We start from the raw sequence: 15,000 nt of genomic DNA on the forward strand, positions 1-15,000 counted from the left end.
GTGTGTGTGTGTGTGTGTGTGTGTGTGTGTGTGACTGTACCTTACCTGTAGCCAGAGGTAAAAGTTGTCTTTGTGAAGGCCATTTACAGTGCAGTCAAATGTTGCTGTCTGCCCTGCGTTCACCTCCACCCCTTTGATGGTCTGGAAATGAGGTGTGTTCACTGAAACACAAACACACACACAATATTTATTATTATAACACAATCATTAACTGTTAACTACACAGTTATAAAACCTCTCAGTAAAGACAGTCACTCTCTTATAAAGCCTTTATAACAATCTTGTGCAGTGTTTGTTAGCATTTGCTGTAACAGGCTGTCAATTTTGCTGTAATTTGCTGTCACTTTCTGATGAAACGGAGGCTATTCACACACAACTGGTGTAGCAGATAGGCCAAACCTCAAAAAGAACACCTTGTGTGTGTAGTGTACTAATGGAGTTTGTGTTGCCAGTGAAAGTCCAGTTAATAGCATCATTAGATTCCCAAGATCAGAAAGGGGTCAAAAACAATCTGAGAGGCAGTGTGTTCACACACACACACACACACACACACACACACACACACACACACACACACACACACAGAAATCCTCTGTGCTTAAGTGATAACAGATCTACAGCTTTACCTGAAATCGGCCCCATAAACAGAAGCCCTGATCCATGTTTAGTTTCATCTGAGCGTGGTCTGCATCACGTTCTGGGAGGGGGGTCATTAACGGCCACTGCTAATCCTGTCTCCTTCCTCCACTACACTGGGCATAATAAATATAGCCTAACCTTCCCTCCATTGATTCGAATTTTGAGCACAGACAACCAAGGCCTTAATTAAGGGCCCAAAATGAAGCCTGAGGAATATCTAGGTCAGTGCCTCTATGTGTGTGTGTGTGTGTGTGTGTGTGTGTGTGTGTGTGTGTGTGTGTGTGTGTGTGTGTGTGTGTCTGTGTCTGTGTGTGAGTGTGTCTATGTTTGTGTGTGTGTGTGTGTGTGTGTGTGTGTGTGTGTGTGTGTGTGTGTGTGTGTGTGTGTGTGTGTGTGTGTGTGTGTGTGTGTGTGTGTGTGTGTGTGTGTGTGTGAGAGAGTGTGTATGTGTCTGTGTGTGTCTGTTTTCAAGGGGAGGGGTACTGTAATATGGTGTGAAGGTTTATGCAAATGCGGTTGAAAAATATGATCGATGATTGCTTCTCCCAATCTCAAACAGATCCCCTTCACCATCTCAACACACACAGACACACACACACACAAACTCACACAACCTTGAATCTTTACACAAGATCTCTCCCCTCTGCGTAAATGCAGCTCTGGCTCATCTCATAATTTCTCTTCAAACCTCTTCACTCACTCATGCTTTTGTCTCATCCACCACTGTCTCTCTTTCTCTCTATTCCCTCTCTCTGTCTGTCTGTCTCTCAGTCTATCAATTCACTTCTCCATCTCTCCCTTCATATTGCTCCCTCTCTCTTATTTTTTGTCTTGAACTGCCACCACTTTTTATCACTTTGACCCGTCAGTCTTCCCAACGCCGTGTTAGACGTTTCTATTTTCCTGCTGCGCTGATTTCATTATTTTATTGCCCTCCTCCTTAATGATAGATAAACCTCCTGCGGGTGATGCCACACAAATACCATCTGCTGAATGCCAAATGCACAGCGCCCCACTCAGCAGCCAAGAAGACCTGTAGTTAGCACAGATCTCCCAGACAATGTGTGTGTGTGTGTGTGTGTGTGTGTGTGTGTGTGTGTGTGTGTGTGTGTGTGTGTGTGTGTCTGTGTGTGTGTGTGTGTCTGTGTCTGTGTGTCTGTGTGTGTCTGTGTGTGTGCCATCATTTTACCATTTCAGACTTCACTGTGTGTCACGCTCTGCATGTGTCTGACTATGTGTGACTCCCAGCTTTAAAATCTGCTTGGCTGTTTCACACGGTCCAGAGGGAAATAAAACAGGCTTTTTAATCCACCGTTTGGCTCCCCCTTTTATACTGAGCATTTGAGACAATCTCTGAGACAATCACTCCGTTAGCGAGGCGTCTGAATGGGTTATAGTGGTAATCCCACTGGATGAACACCAGGAGGAGAGAGAGAGAGGGGAGAGGTATGTCACACACACACACATACACACACACACGCACACCCACATATATATACCAGAAGGAGAGAGAAAGAGAGGATGTAACTCACACACACACATACATACCAGGAGGAGAGAGAAAAGAGCTGAGGTATCTCTCACACACACACACACACATACACACACACACACACACACACACACACACACACACACACACACACACACACCAGGAGGAGAGAGAAAGATACAAAGTGTCTCTGACACACACACACACACACCAGGAGGAGCGAGAAAGAGGCGAGGCTTCCGTGCATCACTGAGCTAAGCACAAAAGATTAGGAATCCGCTGATAGACTTAAATACCTGAGTGTGTGTGTGTGTACGTAGGTGCCTGCATGTGTGTGTGTGTGTGTGTGTGTGTGTGTGTGTGTGTGTGTGTGTGTGTGTGTGTGTGTGTGTGTGTGTGTGTGTGTGTGTGTGTGTGTAATGACTGTGTGTGCATCTGTGTTTGATTCCACCATTGTTATAGTTTAGGCCCTCATTAACTGTGTGGGATTGAGCATCTGTGTGTGATGTGCTGAGGCACACTGAGGAAGAAGAGGATCTAATTCTCCATCTGAAATGCAAATACTGTATCCGCTTAGATGTCTTTGCTGCATGAGGATCTCTGTTTATTGACTATTTTGAATTGTCCCTATAGGCCTTGAAAAGGGGGCTCTTTTTATCTCTTTACCATGTGCTCTGCCCCTCTGCCTCCTTTCTCTCTTCCTCTCTCAGTCTGTGCCTCTGTTACTGTTCATCCCCCCACTTCTTCTTTGAATTGGGGTGTCTTCTCTCTTTCTCAACTAAATTTAAAACAGCCACTTTCTGCTATCTGCCAGCACATAGGCTTCATGTCTTTCTCTCTCTTTTTCTCTTTTTCTCTTTTTCTGTGTGTGTGTGTTTGTGTGTGTGTGTGTGTGTGTGTGTGTGTATGCGTGTCTATGTGTGTGTGTGTGTGTGTGTGTGTGTGTGTGTGTGTGTGTGTGTGTGTGTGTGTGTGTGTGTGTGTGTGTGTGTGTTTGTGTGTGTGTGTGTGTGTCCTTACTGCATTGATGTCCTAGGATAACCACATTCTTAATAGCAATCAGACCTTTGCGTCCAGAGGTGACGACCTCAAACACAATCTGCAAGATAGACAGAAACAAAGTGTTACAACAATATTTCACCTGTGCCCACACGTCATGAAAGTCAGTAAAGAAAATAGAGCTGAACAGATAACTATAGACAGTGCTATAATTACCATGTACTGATGAGGAACACATAACCACTACACTGCGGTAGAACACTTGATAACTGTTGTTATGATTATTTATTATATAGCAACGACAGTACGAGCATTCTGATTGGCTAATGGGTAGTCATGCCAGCCTCGCATTGACGTTCTAGCCGGTCTGCGGTCTGATAAGTATTCTTATTGCACACCCCATCAATCTTAAAAATGAGTGATACCATGCACCAAGTACTAAACATTACATCCTTAAAAATGAGCGATATATCAACAGCCCTGAGTATGTATTGATAGAATCAGGACTCCTATTATGAAATTATCTGAGAACAGGAAACCAGTGAATGTCGTGGTAAGATGACAGTTGAAGAATAAACACTCAAGAATTCGCGAACATTTTGATATCGGGTAATACTTTATAGGACTTCAGAAGCAGCGAAAATGTGTTGTTGAAAGTGATGATGAAGACTTGACTACTATAGTTTGAAAACCTTGCGTTTAACTGTAAATTAAAGCCATTTAAGCTGAGCCCTGTTGTCCGTTTTCTATTGATCATTGTAACTTGAAGTTAGCAAGTCATTGTTTGCTAGGCAACACCTGAAACACTGTGTCGTGAGAAGACTTGAGAGCTGAACAAAACGACATGTTTTCTATTTACAATTACCATTTATTTTCAAAATAAAAAGAGCTTAAATGCCATATAATAAACAACTTACTAACCCTGACCGTTCGGTCATGCAGGTATATCAGACTTCGGCCCCCCGCATCAACCTCGCTACGCTCGGTCGATACGTTACGGCCTCTGTCTGATATATACCTGCATGACCTCACTCTCGGCCAGTAAGTAGTTATTATGTACCGTATTGCCCTTTTAGAAAACAACAACAAGAAGTAACATTTTGCCAGGGTCAGAATCAAACAACGTTTTTTCCGATCTGGACAATCACTATATTCAGAATGTTAAGAGCAATACATTAAAATGTGTTGTCACGTGGCCTGATAATGGGAAGTAGTCTCCTTTACAGATGGCGATAGATAGAGTGAGACACAGAGAGAGAGAAAGAGAGAGGGTGGAAGAAGTAAAAAATACAACAGAATCAACCCCCATAATTACTAAATAATTCCGAAGTACCAGGTGGTTTCATCTTGACAATCAATTAGGCTACCATGCAATTAAAAGCACCTATAATTAGCAGCTCTGTGCTAATTAGGAGTTATGCTGAGAAGTGGTCTCTGTTTCCATTTCTACCCAGTGTGAGAATAACTTTAGGAAAAGAAAATCATTTTTATCATTAGTAAGATAGGATCCATTTGAAAACAGTCCATGGGGAGATTTAGATGACAGCAGAAGTGGGGAAACTTCCAGAAGCCCCCAGAGAGTTCCACAGGACTTTCATTTAAGCTCCTAATGAAAACTCCTGTATGGAGAGGAGAGGAGAGGCTGGAAACATCATCTCTGTTTAAGAAAGGGACGACTGAACACCTCTCAGAAATGCCAAGATAGTCCATCCCATGACATGAGAACCCCTCAGGAAATAAGCAATCAGCAGCCTTCTGCCATTTGGTTTTACGGAAGAGCATGTCAGCCATTTTTTTCCAGAGTGCCTCCACTGCCTTAACACTCTAAGGTCCAAGGCCTTTTAGACTTTTCTAAGTTGACTGGCATGCCTTGATGTTTTTGTACATTTTGCTTAACTAAAAACATTGATGCACAAATGGAATATATGATTCTATTCTAGAAGACCTCAGCAATAATATTAGAAAAGGGTTCAATGTTTCCGTGGATGTTCTTTTTATGTCTCTAAGACGACAACTCCAACTCCGGCCAGCTCCATGCTTTCTGAACATTACTCTGTCAACATGGGAAATGTGGCACACATCACTTCAGGTAAATGACGGTTTGCCCGAGTCCCAGGCTTCCATGGACATTTTGGTGTTGACAGAACGATGGACATGGCAAAGACTGAAAGTACTTTATCTGACAGAACTATAGACAGGGCAAAGACTGAACATACTCTTTAACTGACAGAACAATACATGGGGCAAAGACTGAGAGTACAATTGAACTGTTATGCAGTTTCTACTAAAAGCATTAAGCACTAAAATGTGGGTGAAGAAACCATTGCAATCAACCTACCACGATGCTAGTGGGCTGTTGCCTTAGAAACCCTGTTCTTTTGCCCTCCCCCCTGTTCTAATGCCCCTCATCAGAGAGCAGATTAAGGGTGGGAGGTCTGTTAAGGGTGGGAGGGGGGTGTGAGAGTGAGAGAGAGTGAAGCCTTCATGACTGAACTCTACAGAGGTGTAAAACTTTGAGTTCACTTCAGAATGGTGTAAAATACATTTGCTGTGAAGGAGAAAGAGACGCGATTTAACACAAACCTATCCTGTAGATGTAATAAGATCTACAGGACAGGTTCGTGTTAATTTGCGTCTCTTCTGATGAATCCCACACAAATGGTACAAATTGTCCGGTGAATAGTAGAGAATTAAAGGTGTCTGCAAGGTGTTGTGGGACCCTGGAAGACAATAAAGAACCCATTGACTTCAGCAGTCATATTGTCTATTGTCAGGCCCGAATCAATGGAACTTCGCATTCTCGCTGTGAGATTCCCTGACAATCTGTGCAAATTGTTGGATGTCAACAGACAGGGGTGAAATTAACCCATTTAAGCCGGGAAAGCATTACCGCTGTTCTACCATTAAAGCCGGGAGCGCTGTTGCGTCATTCTACCTTTAAGGCCGGGAAAGCGTTTGTGTCGTTTTTCTGTATAAGGGGGGTTTTTGCCCAAAGTGTCGGCCTCTGGGCCAATGAAATGCATCAGAATAGACATGTGATAGTGCCTCAAATGTTTTGCCATTAGTAGCTTAAAAAAAAAAATCGTTGGCTTTCTCGCTTTGCTAAGTAACGTCTCCTCCGCGACAGCCAGGATTACAGCTCAAAGTAAATTAGGCAAGGAGTGAGTTGTGAGTACTGGTAGTTACAGAATATGGTTATCTGTAGTTGTTAACGATTGTTACTTGCTTAAATGTAGGTTTACTCAAGGTAAATGAAAGGGAATATGGTATCATAGAGGGCTATATTAACACTAAGCTAGCTTGCTATGTTGTTAAAACTTTCTCCAGTGAGCAAGAGTGTGAACGAGCGAATTATATCGACATCTCTCTATTCTTTGCATTACTATATATTCTAGTATTTCAAAACAATAATCAGTCCCTATAGAATGTTGTTTATAATCAGTTAATGCTACTGAATCCTCGTTTGACTTTATTATAGTGAATGCTTTGGTTGCCTTCCATTTCAGCCCAGCATACAGTATTTATCAGTTGATAAATAAGATGTACTTGACATTTGTTTTGTTTTTTATTTGAATTAGTCCTGTTTTTTCCCTTTGAATGGAATATTTGACACTAAACTAGTTCATCTGTATCTCAGTGATAGTATCCAAATGAGCATAAAAATATCACTGGTATGTAAAAACTACATGGACAACAAAATAGTTATAATTGTTGATCAAAATCTTATTCCCTTCTGCTCATAATACAACAAGTAAACAACTCAGAGGTTGACACTGTCAGGTCCATTCTCCATCCATAGTGTCCAAATGAGCTTTAAATATCCCTGGTATGTAAAAACTACACGGACAACAAAATAGATGTTAATCGTATTCCCTTCTGCTCATAATAAAACAAGTAAACAACTCAAAAGTTAAAACTTTCCCTAAAAGAATTATATATTTATAATTATATAGTTATATACTTTATTTCACTTTGTTATATACTTTGTCATATAGCTTATAACATTTTGTTCTACTGTTTTGTGCTGATCCTGCACTTTTACATATTTTGTTTACTTTTGAGAAGGTGTATGTAAATATTGTAAATATTTGTGTAACCCTGTTGAATTTCATTCATTACTAAATAAATATAAGTTAGAATGAATAAGTTTATTATAATATAAATAGCATTTAAGGTTAAAAAAGTTAATTGATTAAAATGTTAATTATTCGTTTTATAATGAATGTGTTTTAATGTTTAAAATGTACCTGTACAAATGTTTGGTGAATGTATTTTATTACTTTAATGTTGGATGACTGAGCCAATGATGTTTTGAGGTCAAAGGACAGGGAAGGGAGTGAAGGGAATTGACGTGAGGAGAGTGGAAAGTGTGGAGATATAGTGGCGAGCGAGGAGGTTGACAAACCAGAGTTGAAGCTGTACAGTTAAAGTAAAGTAAAAGTATATACATCACTATTAGTTTAAGTGTTCCACCAGGACTCTTTCTGCATTACTAATGGTGTGATATTTCGTTGGTGAGTGGATAACTCATCGGGAGGAAAAGTAGTTTAGCTGCCAACCAAGTGGCTAGTAATTTAGCACAGACTTTGCTACAAAGCTAGCGACCTGCTAACATCAGTGGTAACGCCTGTGGGAGGTAAAGACTGTTATCTGCATCAGCCCTCTCCAAGTCTTCGAATCTTGTCATCCACGAGGATCTTCTGGCCCGTCTCTCCTTCACCTGCTACTGCCTTTCGGCCGCGGTGCGAGTGGTTTCAACATCGTCAGCCGAGGTACCATCTCACCTTTATTTTGTGCCCTCATGGCGAAGCAGCCATTTTGGCTACAACGTACCCAAGCTACGGTCAGATCTGCACCGTTTGAACTGTAAAGGTATTAGGTTATTTAGTATTGCCGGCTAGTTTAGGGTTGTGTTTTTCCGTGTGATAATATGTAATGTTAATGTGACTGTGCTGTGTATTGTAATGATTGCTGAATTATTGCATTGCTTTAATAAGTAAATAGTTAGTTTTTTAAAACAGTTGGGTGTATTCATTTTGCATAGTTTTACATAAATAAGAAGGCACACTTAGATTATTTTAAGAATTCAGGTTAGCCACCTCTCATAAAAGCTCCACCAAGCTAGAGAGGCGCTACATAAAATGGAGGCATCGCTGGGATTATAGTGTGGGTTTCTTGTTTATTGTATATATATTTCCAGGGAAAATTAGCATTTTTGAAGCTATAAATAATAGTTTTTGAACCATTGAAAATTAGTAGCATTAGCACCTACTGGTAGAGACTGAAGCGTTAACATGGCAACTCAAGGATTTGCATTAGAGTTAAAGGGATGGTGCCGTGGCGAAGCATTAGATGAGGCTCATGCAGTCCTGGTTATCACTCAAGAAGATGTAAATATTACTGAAATTGAAGAGGCAATGCAAACAGTGAAGTGCTTGGGACGTGTGCGTGTCAGAGGACGAACTTTCAACATGGTGCACAACCGTTACTTTGTTCTGTGTGAATGCAAGGAAGCAGTAAAAGGTGACATGGTTCCCTTTGAAGTGTTTTCTACAGGTGGTACAGGGCCATGGTCTGTTGTCATAGCAGATGAAGATTCACGAGCCAATGCACATGTTCAGATGTCTATGCCGCCACAAGCTGAAGGTAAGCAAGGGGAAAACCTCCGCACATTGTTCTCAACAGAAGACGCTGCTGCTAGGTCAACAGAGGCCATCTTGAGAGCTGTGAGTGATTTGCTTGACAAAACAAAGTCATCAGGTGAACATGGAAGCTATCGCCGCCTACGAAGTTTCTCTGGGCTGCTGCCTACCCCAGCAGGAGAAGAACAGTTTGAACACTGGCTGGGTCAAGCACGGCTCATGGTGGAGGAGTGTGACTGCTCTCCCAAAGAGAAAAGGCGGAGACTGATGGAAAGCCTTAGAGGTCCAGCGCTTGACATTGTAAAAGCAGCACGAACCAGTGAACCAGACTTGAGCCCTGAAGACTGTTTAGAGGCGCTTGAGCATGCGTTTGGGACAGCAGAGTCAGGAGAAGAGTTATACTTTGCTTTCCGCTTACTGCAGCAGCAATCAGGTGAGAAGCTGTCTGACTTCCTTAGACGTCTAGAACAGTCGTTGAATAGGGTCGTGCAGAGAAGTGGTCTTCCCCAAGGCTGTGCAGATAAAGCAAGACTTGAACAGCTGTTGCGTGGTGGGAAAGCCTCCGACCTGATGTTAGTCCATCTTCGTCTGAGAGAGAGGAAGGAGAAGCCGCCAACCTTTCTTCAGCTGTTAAAGGAGATACGAACAGAGGAGGAATATGAGGCCTCTAGAAAAAAGATCAGCCATGTAGTGCAGAGCGCATATGTAAAGCAAGATGTTGATGCAAAGCAGACTGAAATTCAGAACTTGAAGTCTGAGATTAAAGAGCTCAAGTCCTTAGTTGCTGCTGTAGTGTCTCTGCCAGCTCAAGCCACAACAGCAAGCACTGAGAACCATTCCCTTAATGCTGTATCAGGTGAGTACACCTCCGACAGTGAGTTAGCTGCCTTGAAAAAACAGATGAAGCGTCTGCAACAGAAAGTCACCAACAAAGTGGCTGAACCACAAGCTGCTGTTTCAGCTGTTAATACATCAAAGCCAGCTGCCAGTTTTCCACACAGATCACTCCAAGCCTCAGAAGAACATTTCTGTTATCGATGTGGAGAGAATGGACATTATGCGGGGAAGTGCCAGCATACAGAAAACCAGGCTAAAGTTATCAAGAGACTTATTCAGGCCCTGAAGCTGTCGAAGAACCAGTCGTTCAGTGATGCCACATGTAGTGCAGTCAGTCACTCTGTGAACGAAGACACAGCTGGCATGCCTGCCAACCTGTGTATTCCTGACGGGCTGGTTGGGCCGCCTAGCCGGGTGCCACTGAAGGTAAATGGACAACCCTGCACTGCTTTGCTAGATAGTGGCTCTCAGGTCACGATAATTTTTGAGCCTTGGTATCAGAAATACTTGTCTGATATCCCCATTCAGCCAGTGTCTGGTCTTTCATTGTGGGGTTTAAGGGAGTCTGGAGTTAGCTACCCCTACCGTGGCTATGTGGTAGTTGATTTAGAGTATCCAGCTGAGGTGTTAGGGACCAGACAGACCGTAACTGTCCTTGCCCTCATATGTCCTAGTCCCAGGTCTGACGATGAGACATCGGTCATTGTAGGCACCAATGCGAGCCATGTCAGACGCTTAGTGGATCAGTGCAAAGGCAATGGCATTGATGTCACAAAAACACTTGGCCTTCGTGTTCGGGTCAAAGAAGATCGACCTACACTCAAGGGTGTTGCTGTTCCGGTCCATGATGATGAGGCTGGGCGCGTCAGTTGGATGGGTCCTGGCCCTTTGATCTTACCACCAGATGGCAGCACTCATGTTGTTTGCAAAGTTGAGTGGAAGAAGCCTGTTGAACAAGAAATCCTGATGGTAGATACAGCACCAGCAGTCTCCTTACCTGCCAATGTGTTTCTCCATCCCATGGTTGTGCCCAGTGGGGCAGTAGAAATCAACAGCTTGAGAGTATTAGTCAAGAATGAATCGTCCAGAGAAACTTCCATTCCTGTGGGAACGGAGCTTGGATATATGTATCACATTGATTCAGTGACTACTATTCCCCCCAAGGCCACTGGGTCCTCTGACTTTGACGAAAGCATGATCAACTTTGGAGACTCTCCTATATCAGAACATTGGAAGAACAGACTGTGTAAGAAACTGGCCCAAAAGCCTCATGTCTTCTCCATCCACGAGTGGGACGTGGGATTAGCCAGAGGGGTAGAGCACCGAATCCGACTGTCCGATTCCAGGCCTTTCCGCCAACGATCACGCCGGCTGGCCCCTGCAGACATCGAAGATGTTAGAAAACACTTACAAGAGCTGCTGCAGGCCGGGATCATAACAGAGTCACGAAGCCCCTATGCATCCCCAATAGTAGTCGTCAGAAAGAAGACTGGAGCTGTTAGAATGTGCATAGACTATAGACTGCTGAATAGCCGAACGATACCTGACCAGTATACGACACCATGTATTGAGGATGCGCTGAATGCCTTGACGGGGAGTCAGTGGTTCTCTGTACTGGATTTGCGTTCAGGCTACTATCAGATAGCTATGTCCGAAGAGGACAAAGAGAAAACTGCATTTATTTGCCCATTAGGGTTCTTTCAGTTTGAACGAATGCCGCAAGGTATCACAGGAGCTCCAGCGACCTTCCAAAGGTTAATGGAAAAGGCAGTTGGAGACATGAACCTATTACAAGTTTTAGTGTACCTGGACGACTTGATTGTGTTCGGAAAGACTCTCGAAGAGCACGAAGAGAGACTACTCAAGGTCCTAGATCGTCTTGGTGAAGTTGGGCTGAAGCTTTCTGTTGACAAGTGTCAAATCTGTCTGCCGAGGGTCAAATACCTGGGACACATTGTGTCTGCAGAGGGAGTTGCCCCAGATCCAGACAAGATTGAGGCAGTCACCACCTGGCCAATGCCAACCAACTTGAAGACGCTACAATCTTTCCTTGGATTTTGCGGTTATTACCGTAGATTTATCCATAATTATTCTGCCATAGTAAGACCGTTGACCGAGCTCACGAAGGGCTACGCTCCCAAGCAGAAGAGTAAGAAGTATGCTCAAGAGGTGGAAAAGGTCTACTTGAAAGAATCAGAGCCCTTCGGGGAAAGATGGGACAAAGCCTGCGCACATGCGTTTTACGAGGTCATACAATGTTTGACACATGCACCTGTCCTGGCCTTTGCCAATCCACAGAAGCCATACATTCTGCATGTTGATGCGAGCTTGAAGGGTCTTGGTGCTGTCCTTTACCAAGATTATCCTGAAGGCCTGCGGCCAGTTGCCTTTGCAAGCCGAAAGGTAAGCGCCGCAGAGCGAAACTACCCCATACATCAGCTGGAATTCTTGTCACTGAAGTGGGCGGTAGTTGACAAATTCCATGACTACCTGTATGGAGCAAGATTCACCATACGTACTGATAACAACCCGCTTACGTATGTCTTGTCGACAGCCAAGCTCAATGCGGTGGGTCATCGCTGGCTAGCTGCCTTATCGACTTATGAGTTTGATGTACAGTATAGACCAGGCCGACAGAACATTGATGCCGACCTGTTGTCTAGGAACATGCCAGATGTGGATGAAGATGACAGCTGGGTGACCATCCCTCAGTCTGGGGTCAAGACTATTTGCCAGAGAGTCTGTGTCCTAGGGCCTGGCCATAGAACGCCGGTTTATGTCGCTCAGCTCGGGGCCTCTTCACACTGTGTTCCTAATCTTTATGCGTTCCCAACGCACATGGAGTTAAAGTCACTGGAACTCATGTCCAAACCGAATCTCAGGAAGGCTCAAGAAGATGATGAAGCTATCGGACCAGCCATCCAGGCCGTCAAGCATGGACACTGGCCAGATGTGATGAGTCAAGAGCTTTCAAGACTGAAAAGAGAAACAGGGAAGCTCACCATGAAGGATGGGATGTTGTACCGTTTGAGTAAGAAACCCTCCGGAGAAGTGGTCAGTCAACTCGTCCTACCAAAGGAGTTCCGTGAGAGAGTTATGCAAGCCATGCACGATGACCTGGGGCACCTTGGACAGGAGAGAACTGTTGACCTCCTCCGAAGTCGATTCTTTTGGCCAAGGATGTCGATCGATGTGGAAGAATACATAAGGAACTGTGGAGAGTGTGTCGCTCACAAGACCCCTACACAGAGAGCTGCTCCATTGCACCAGATCGTAAGCCAGGGGCCTTTGGACCTAGTGTGCCTGGACTTCCTTTCCATGGAGCCTGACTCCAAAGGCATAAGCAACGTCTTAGTGGTCACAGACCATTTCACCAGATACGCCCAGGCTTTCCCAACGAAAAGCCAGAAGGCCCATGTTGTGGCCAAGATCTTGATGGAGAAATATTTTGTAAATTATGGACTGCCTTCAAGGATCCATTCAGATCAAGGAAGAGATTTTGAGTGCCGATTGATCCGAGAACTGTTGACCTTGATGGGAATACGCAAGTCGCGGACAACGCCGTATCATCCGCAAGGAGATCCGCAGCCAGAAAGGTTCAACCGAACTCTACTCTCCATGCCTGGTACACTGGGACGCGAGAAGAAGCGTACCTGGAGCCAACATGTGCCTTACCTGGTCCACGCGTACAATAGCACGAAGTGTGATGCCACAGGGTACTCGCCTTACCACCTAATGTTCGGCAGAGAGGCAAGACTTCCTGTTGACTTGTGCTTTGGAACTTCACCAGATGGCATAGAAGATGCAGGCCACACCCGTTATGTCACAAAGTTAAAGGAAGACTTGAAGCAGGCCTACAAGCTAGCCTCTCATGCTGCTGACAAAAGGCACCAGAGGAACAAGAGATTGTATGACCGCCGAGTTACCTTTCAGTCCATCGAGATAGGTGACAGAGTTCTGCTCCGGAACCTAGGCCTGAGAGGCAAGCACAAGCTGGAAAGTAAGTGGAATCCTAACCCCTATGTTGTCGTGGGAAAGATGCCCAACCTTCCTGTGTTCAAGATCAAAAGGGAGGATGGAACACCAGGTACGAAGACTATGCATAGGGACCATCTCCTTCCTATTGGACAGCTTGTGAGAATGCCATCTACCCCCCAGGTTGAAGAAACACCTGCCAGGCCCAAGACCAGAGCAAGTACTCATAAGAAAAGCCACCGAGACTTGAGACCAGAGACTCAGGAGTTACTGGAGTTTTCGGATTCGTCCTCTGACATGGACTACTATGTCCCTCACCGTGCCACTCGGAGAGAGCTTGGCCCAAGAGTGATGCATACTGCCAGGCCAGAAGTTGACCTAGGAGATGACCCTGAAGAGGACATTGAATTAGAGACTGATGGTATTCCTGAACCAAGACATGACCCTACAGCTGAACCTGTGGAGGAGGATGATTCAGATTCTGAAGAGGATGACCGCAACTCTGAAACGGAATCTGCGGATGAAGAGTGTGATCCAGTAATAGCTCTGGAAGAGACCAGTGAAGCTGGATTGGAGTCTGAAGAAGATGCATCTGAGGTCCAGGAAGACAGAGTGATAACCAGATCTGAGCCTAGACCTAAAAGAGCTGCAAAGCCGACTATTAGACTTACTTATGATCAGCCTGGTAGGTCCAGAGATCAGCCAGTAACTATTATCCACAGAGGCATAGTCATTAAAATAGGACACTGTCACTAGAGTTATTACACCTTAAGGAAGACTCCTGAGTTTAAGTTAATCAGTGTCTGATGAGGACATACAGACGTTTAAAAGGGGGAGGGTGTAACCCTGTTGAATTTCATTCATTACTAAATAAATATAAGTTAGAATGAATAAGTTTATTATAATATAAATAGCATTTAAGGTTAAAAAAGTTAATTGATTAAAATGTTAATTATTCGTTTTATAATGAATGTGTTTTAATGTTTAAAATGTACCTGTACAAATGTTTGGTGAATGTATTTTATTACTTTAATGTTGGATGACTGAGCCAATGATGTTTTGAGGTCAAAGGACAGGGAAGGGAGTGAAGGGAATTGACGTGAGGAGAGTGGAAAGTGTGGAGATATAGTGGCGAGCGAGGAGGTTGACAAACCAGAGTTGAAGCTGTACAGTTAAAGTAAAGTAAAAGTATATACATCACTATTAGTTTAAGTGTTCCACCAGGACTCTTTCTGCATTACTAATGGTGTGATATTTCGTTGGTGAGTGGATAACTCATCGGGAGGAAAAGTAGTTTAGCTGCCAACCAAGTGGCTAGTAATTTAGCACAGACTTTGCTACAAAGCTAGCGACCTGCTAACATCAGTGGTAACGCCTGTGGGAGGTAAAGACTGTTATCTGCATCAGCCCTCTCCA

At 43.9% G+C, this 15,000-nt stretch overlaps 1 protein-coding gene across 1 annotated transcript in view; it reads right to left on the minus strand.

Moving 5' to 3' along the window:
- LOC308364549 (receptor-type tyrosine-protein phosphatase mu-like) overlaps positions 1–15,000 on the minus strand; it is a gene marked incomplete at both ends in the record, with an annotated part of 185,601 nt that overhangs the window by 127,823 nt on the left and 42,778 nt on the right. Inside the window, 2 exons of the mRNA XM_080837711.1 lie at positions 46–161; positions 3,152–3,230. Coding sequence (XP_080693837.1) covers positions 46–161; positions 3,152–3,230 — 195 coding nt within the window. The remainder of the gene's footprint in view (positions 1–45; positions 162–3,151; positions 3,231–15,000) is intronic.

Source organism: Sprattus sprattus (genome assembly GCF_963457725.1).
Source record: "Sprattus sprattus genome assembly, chromosome: 4".
NCBI lineage: Eukaryota > Metazoa > Chordata > Actinopteri > Clupeiformes > Clupeidae > Sprattus > Sprattus sprattus.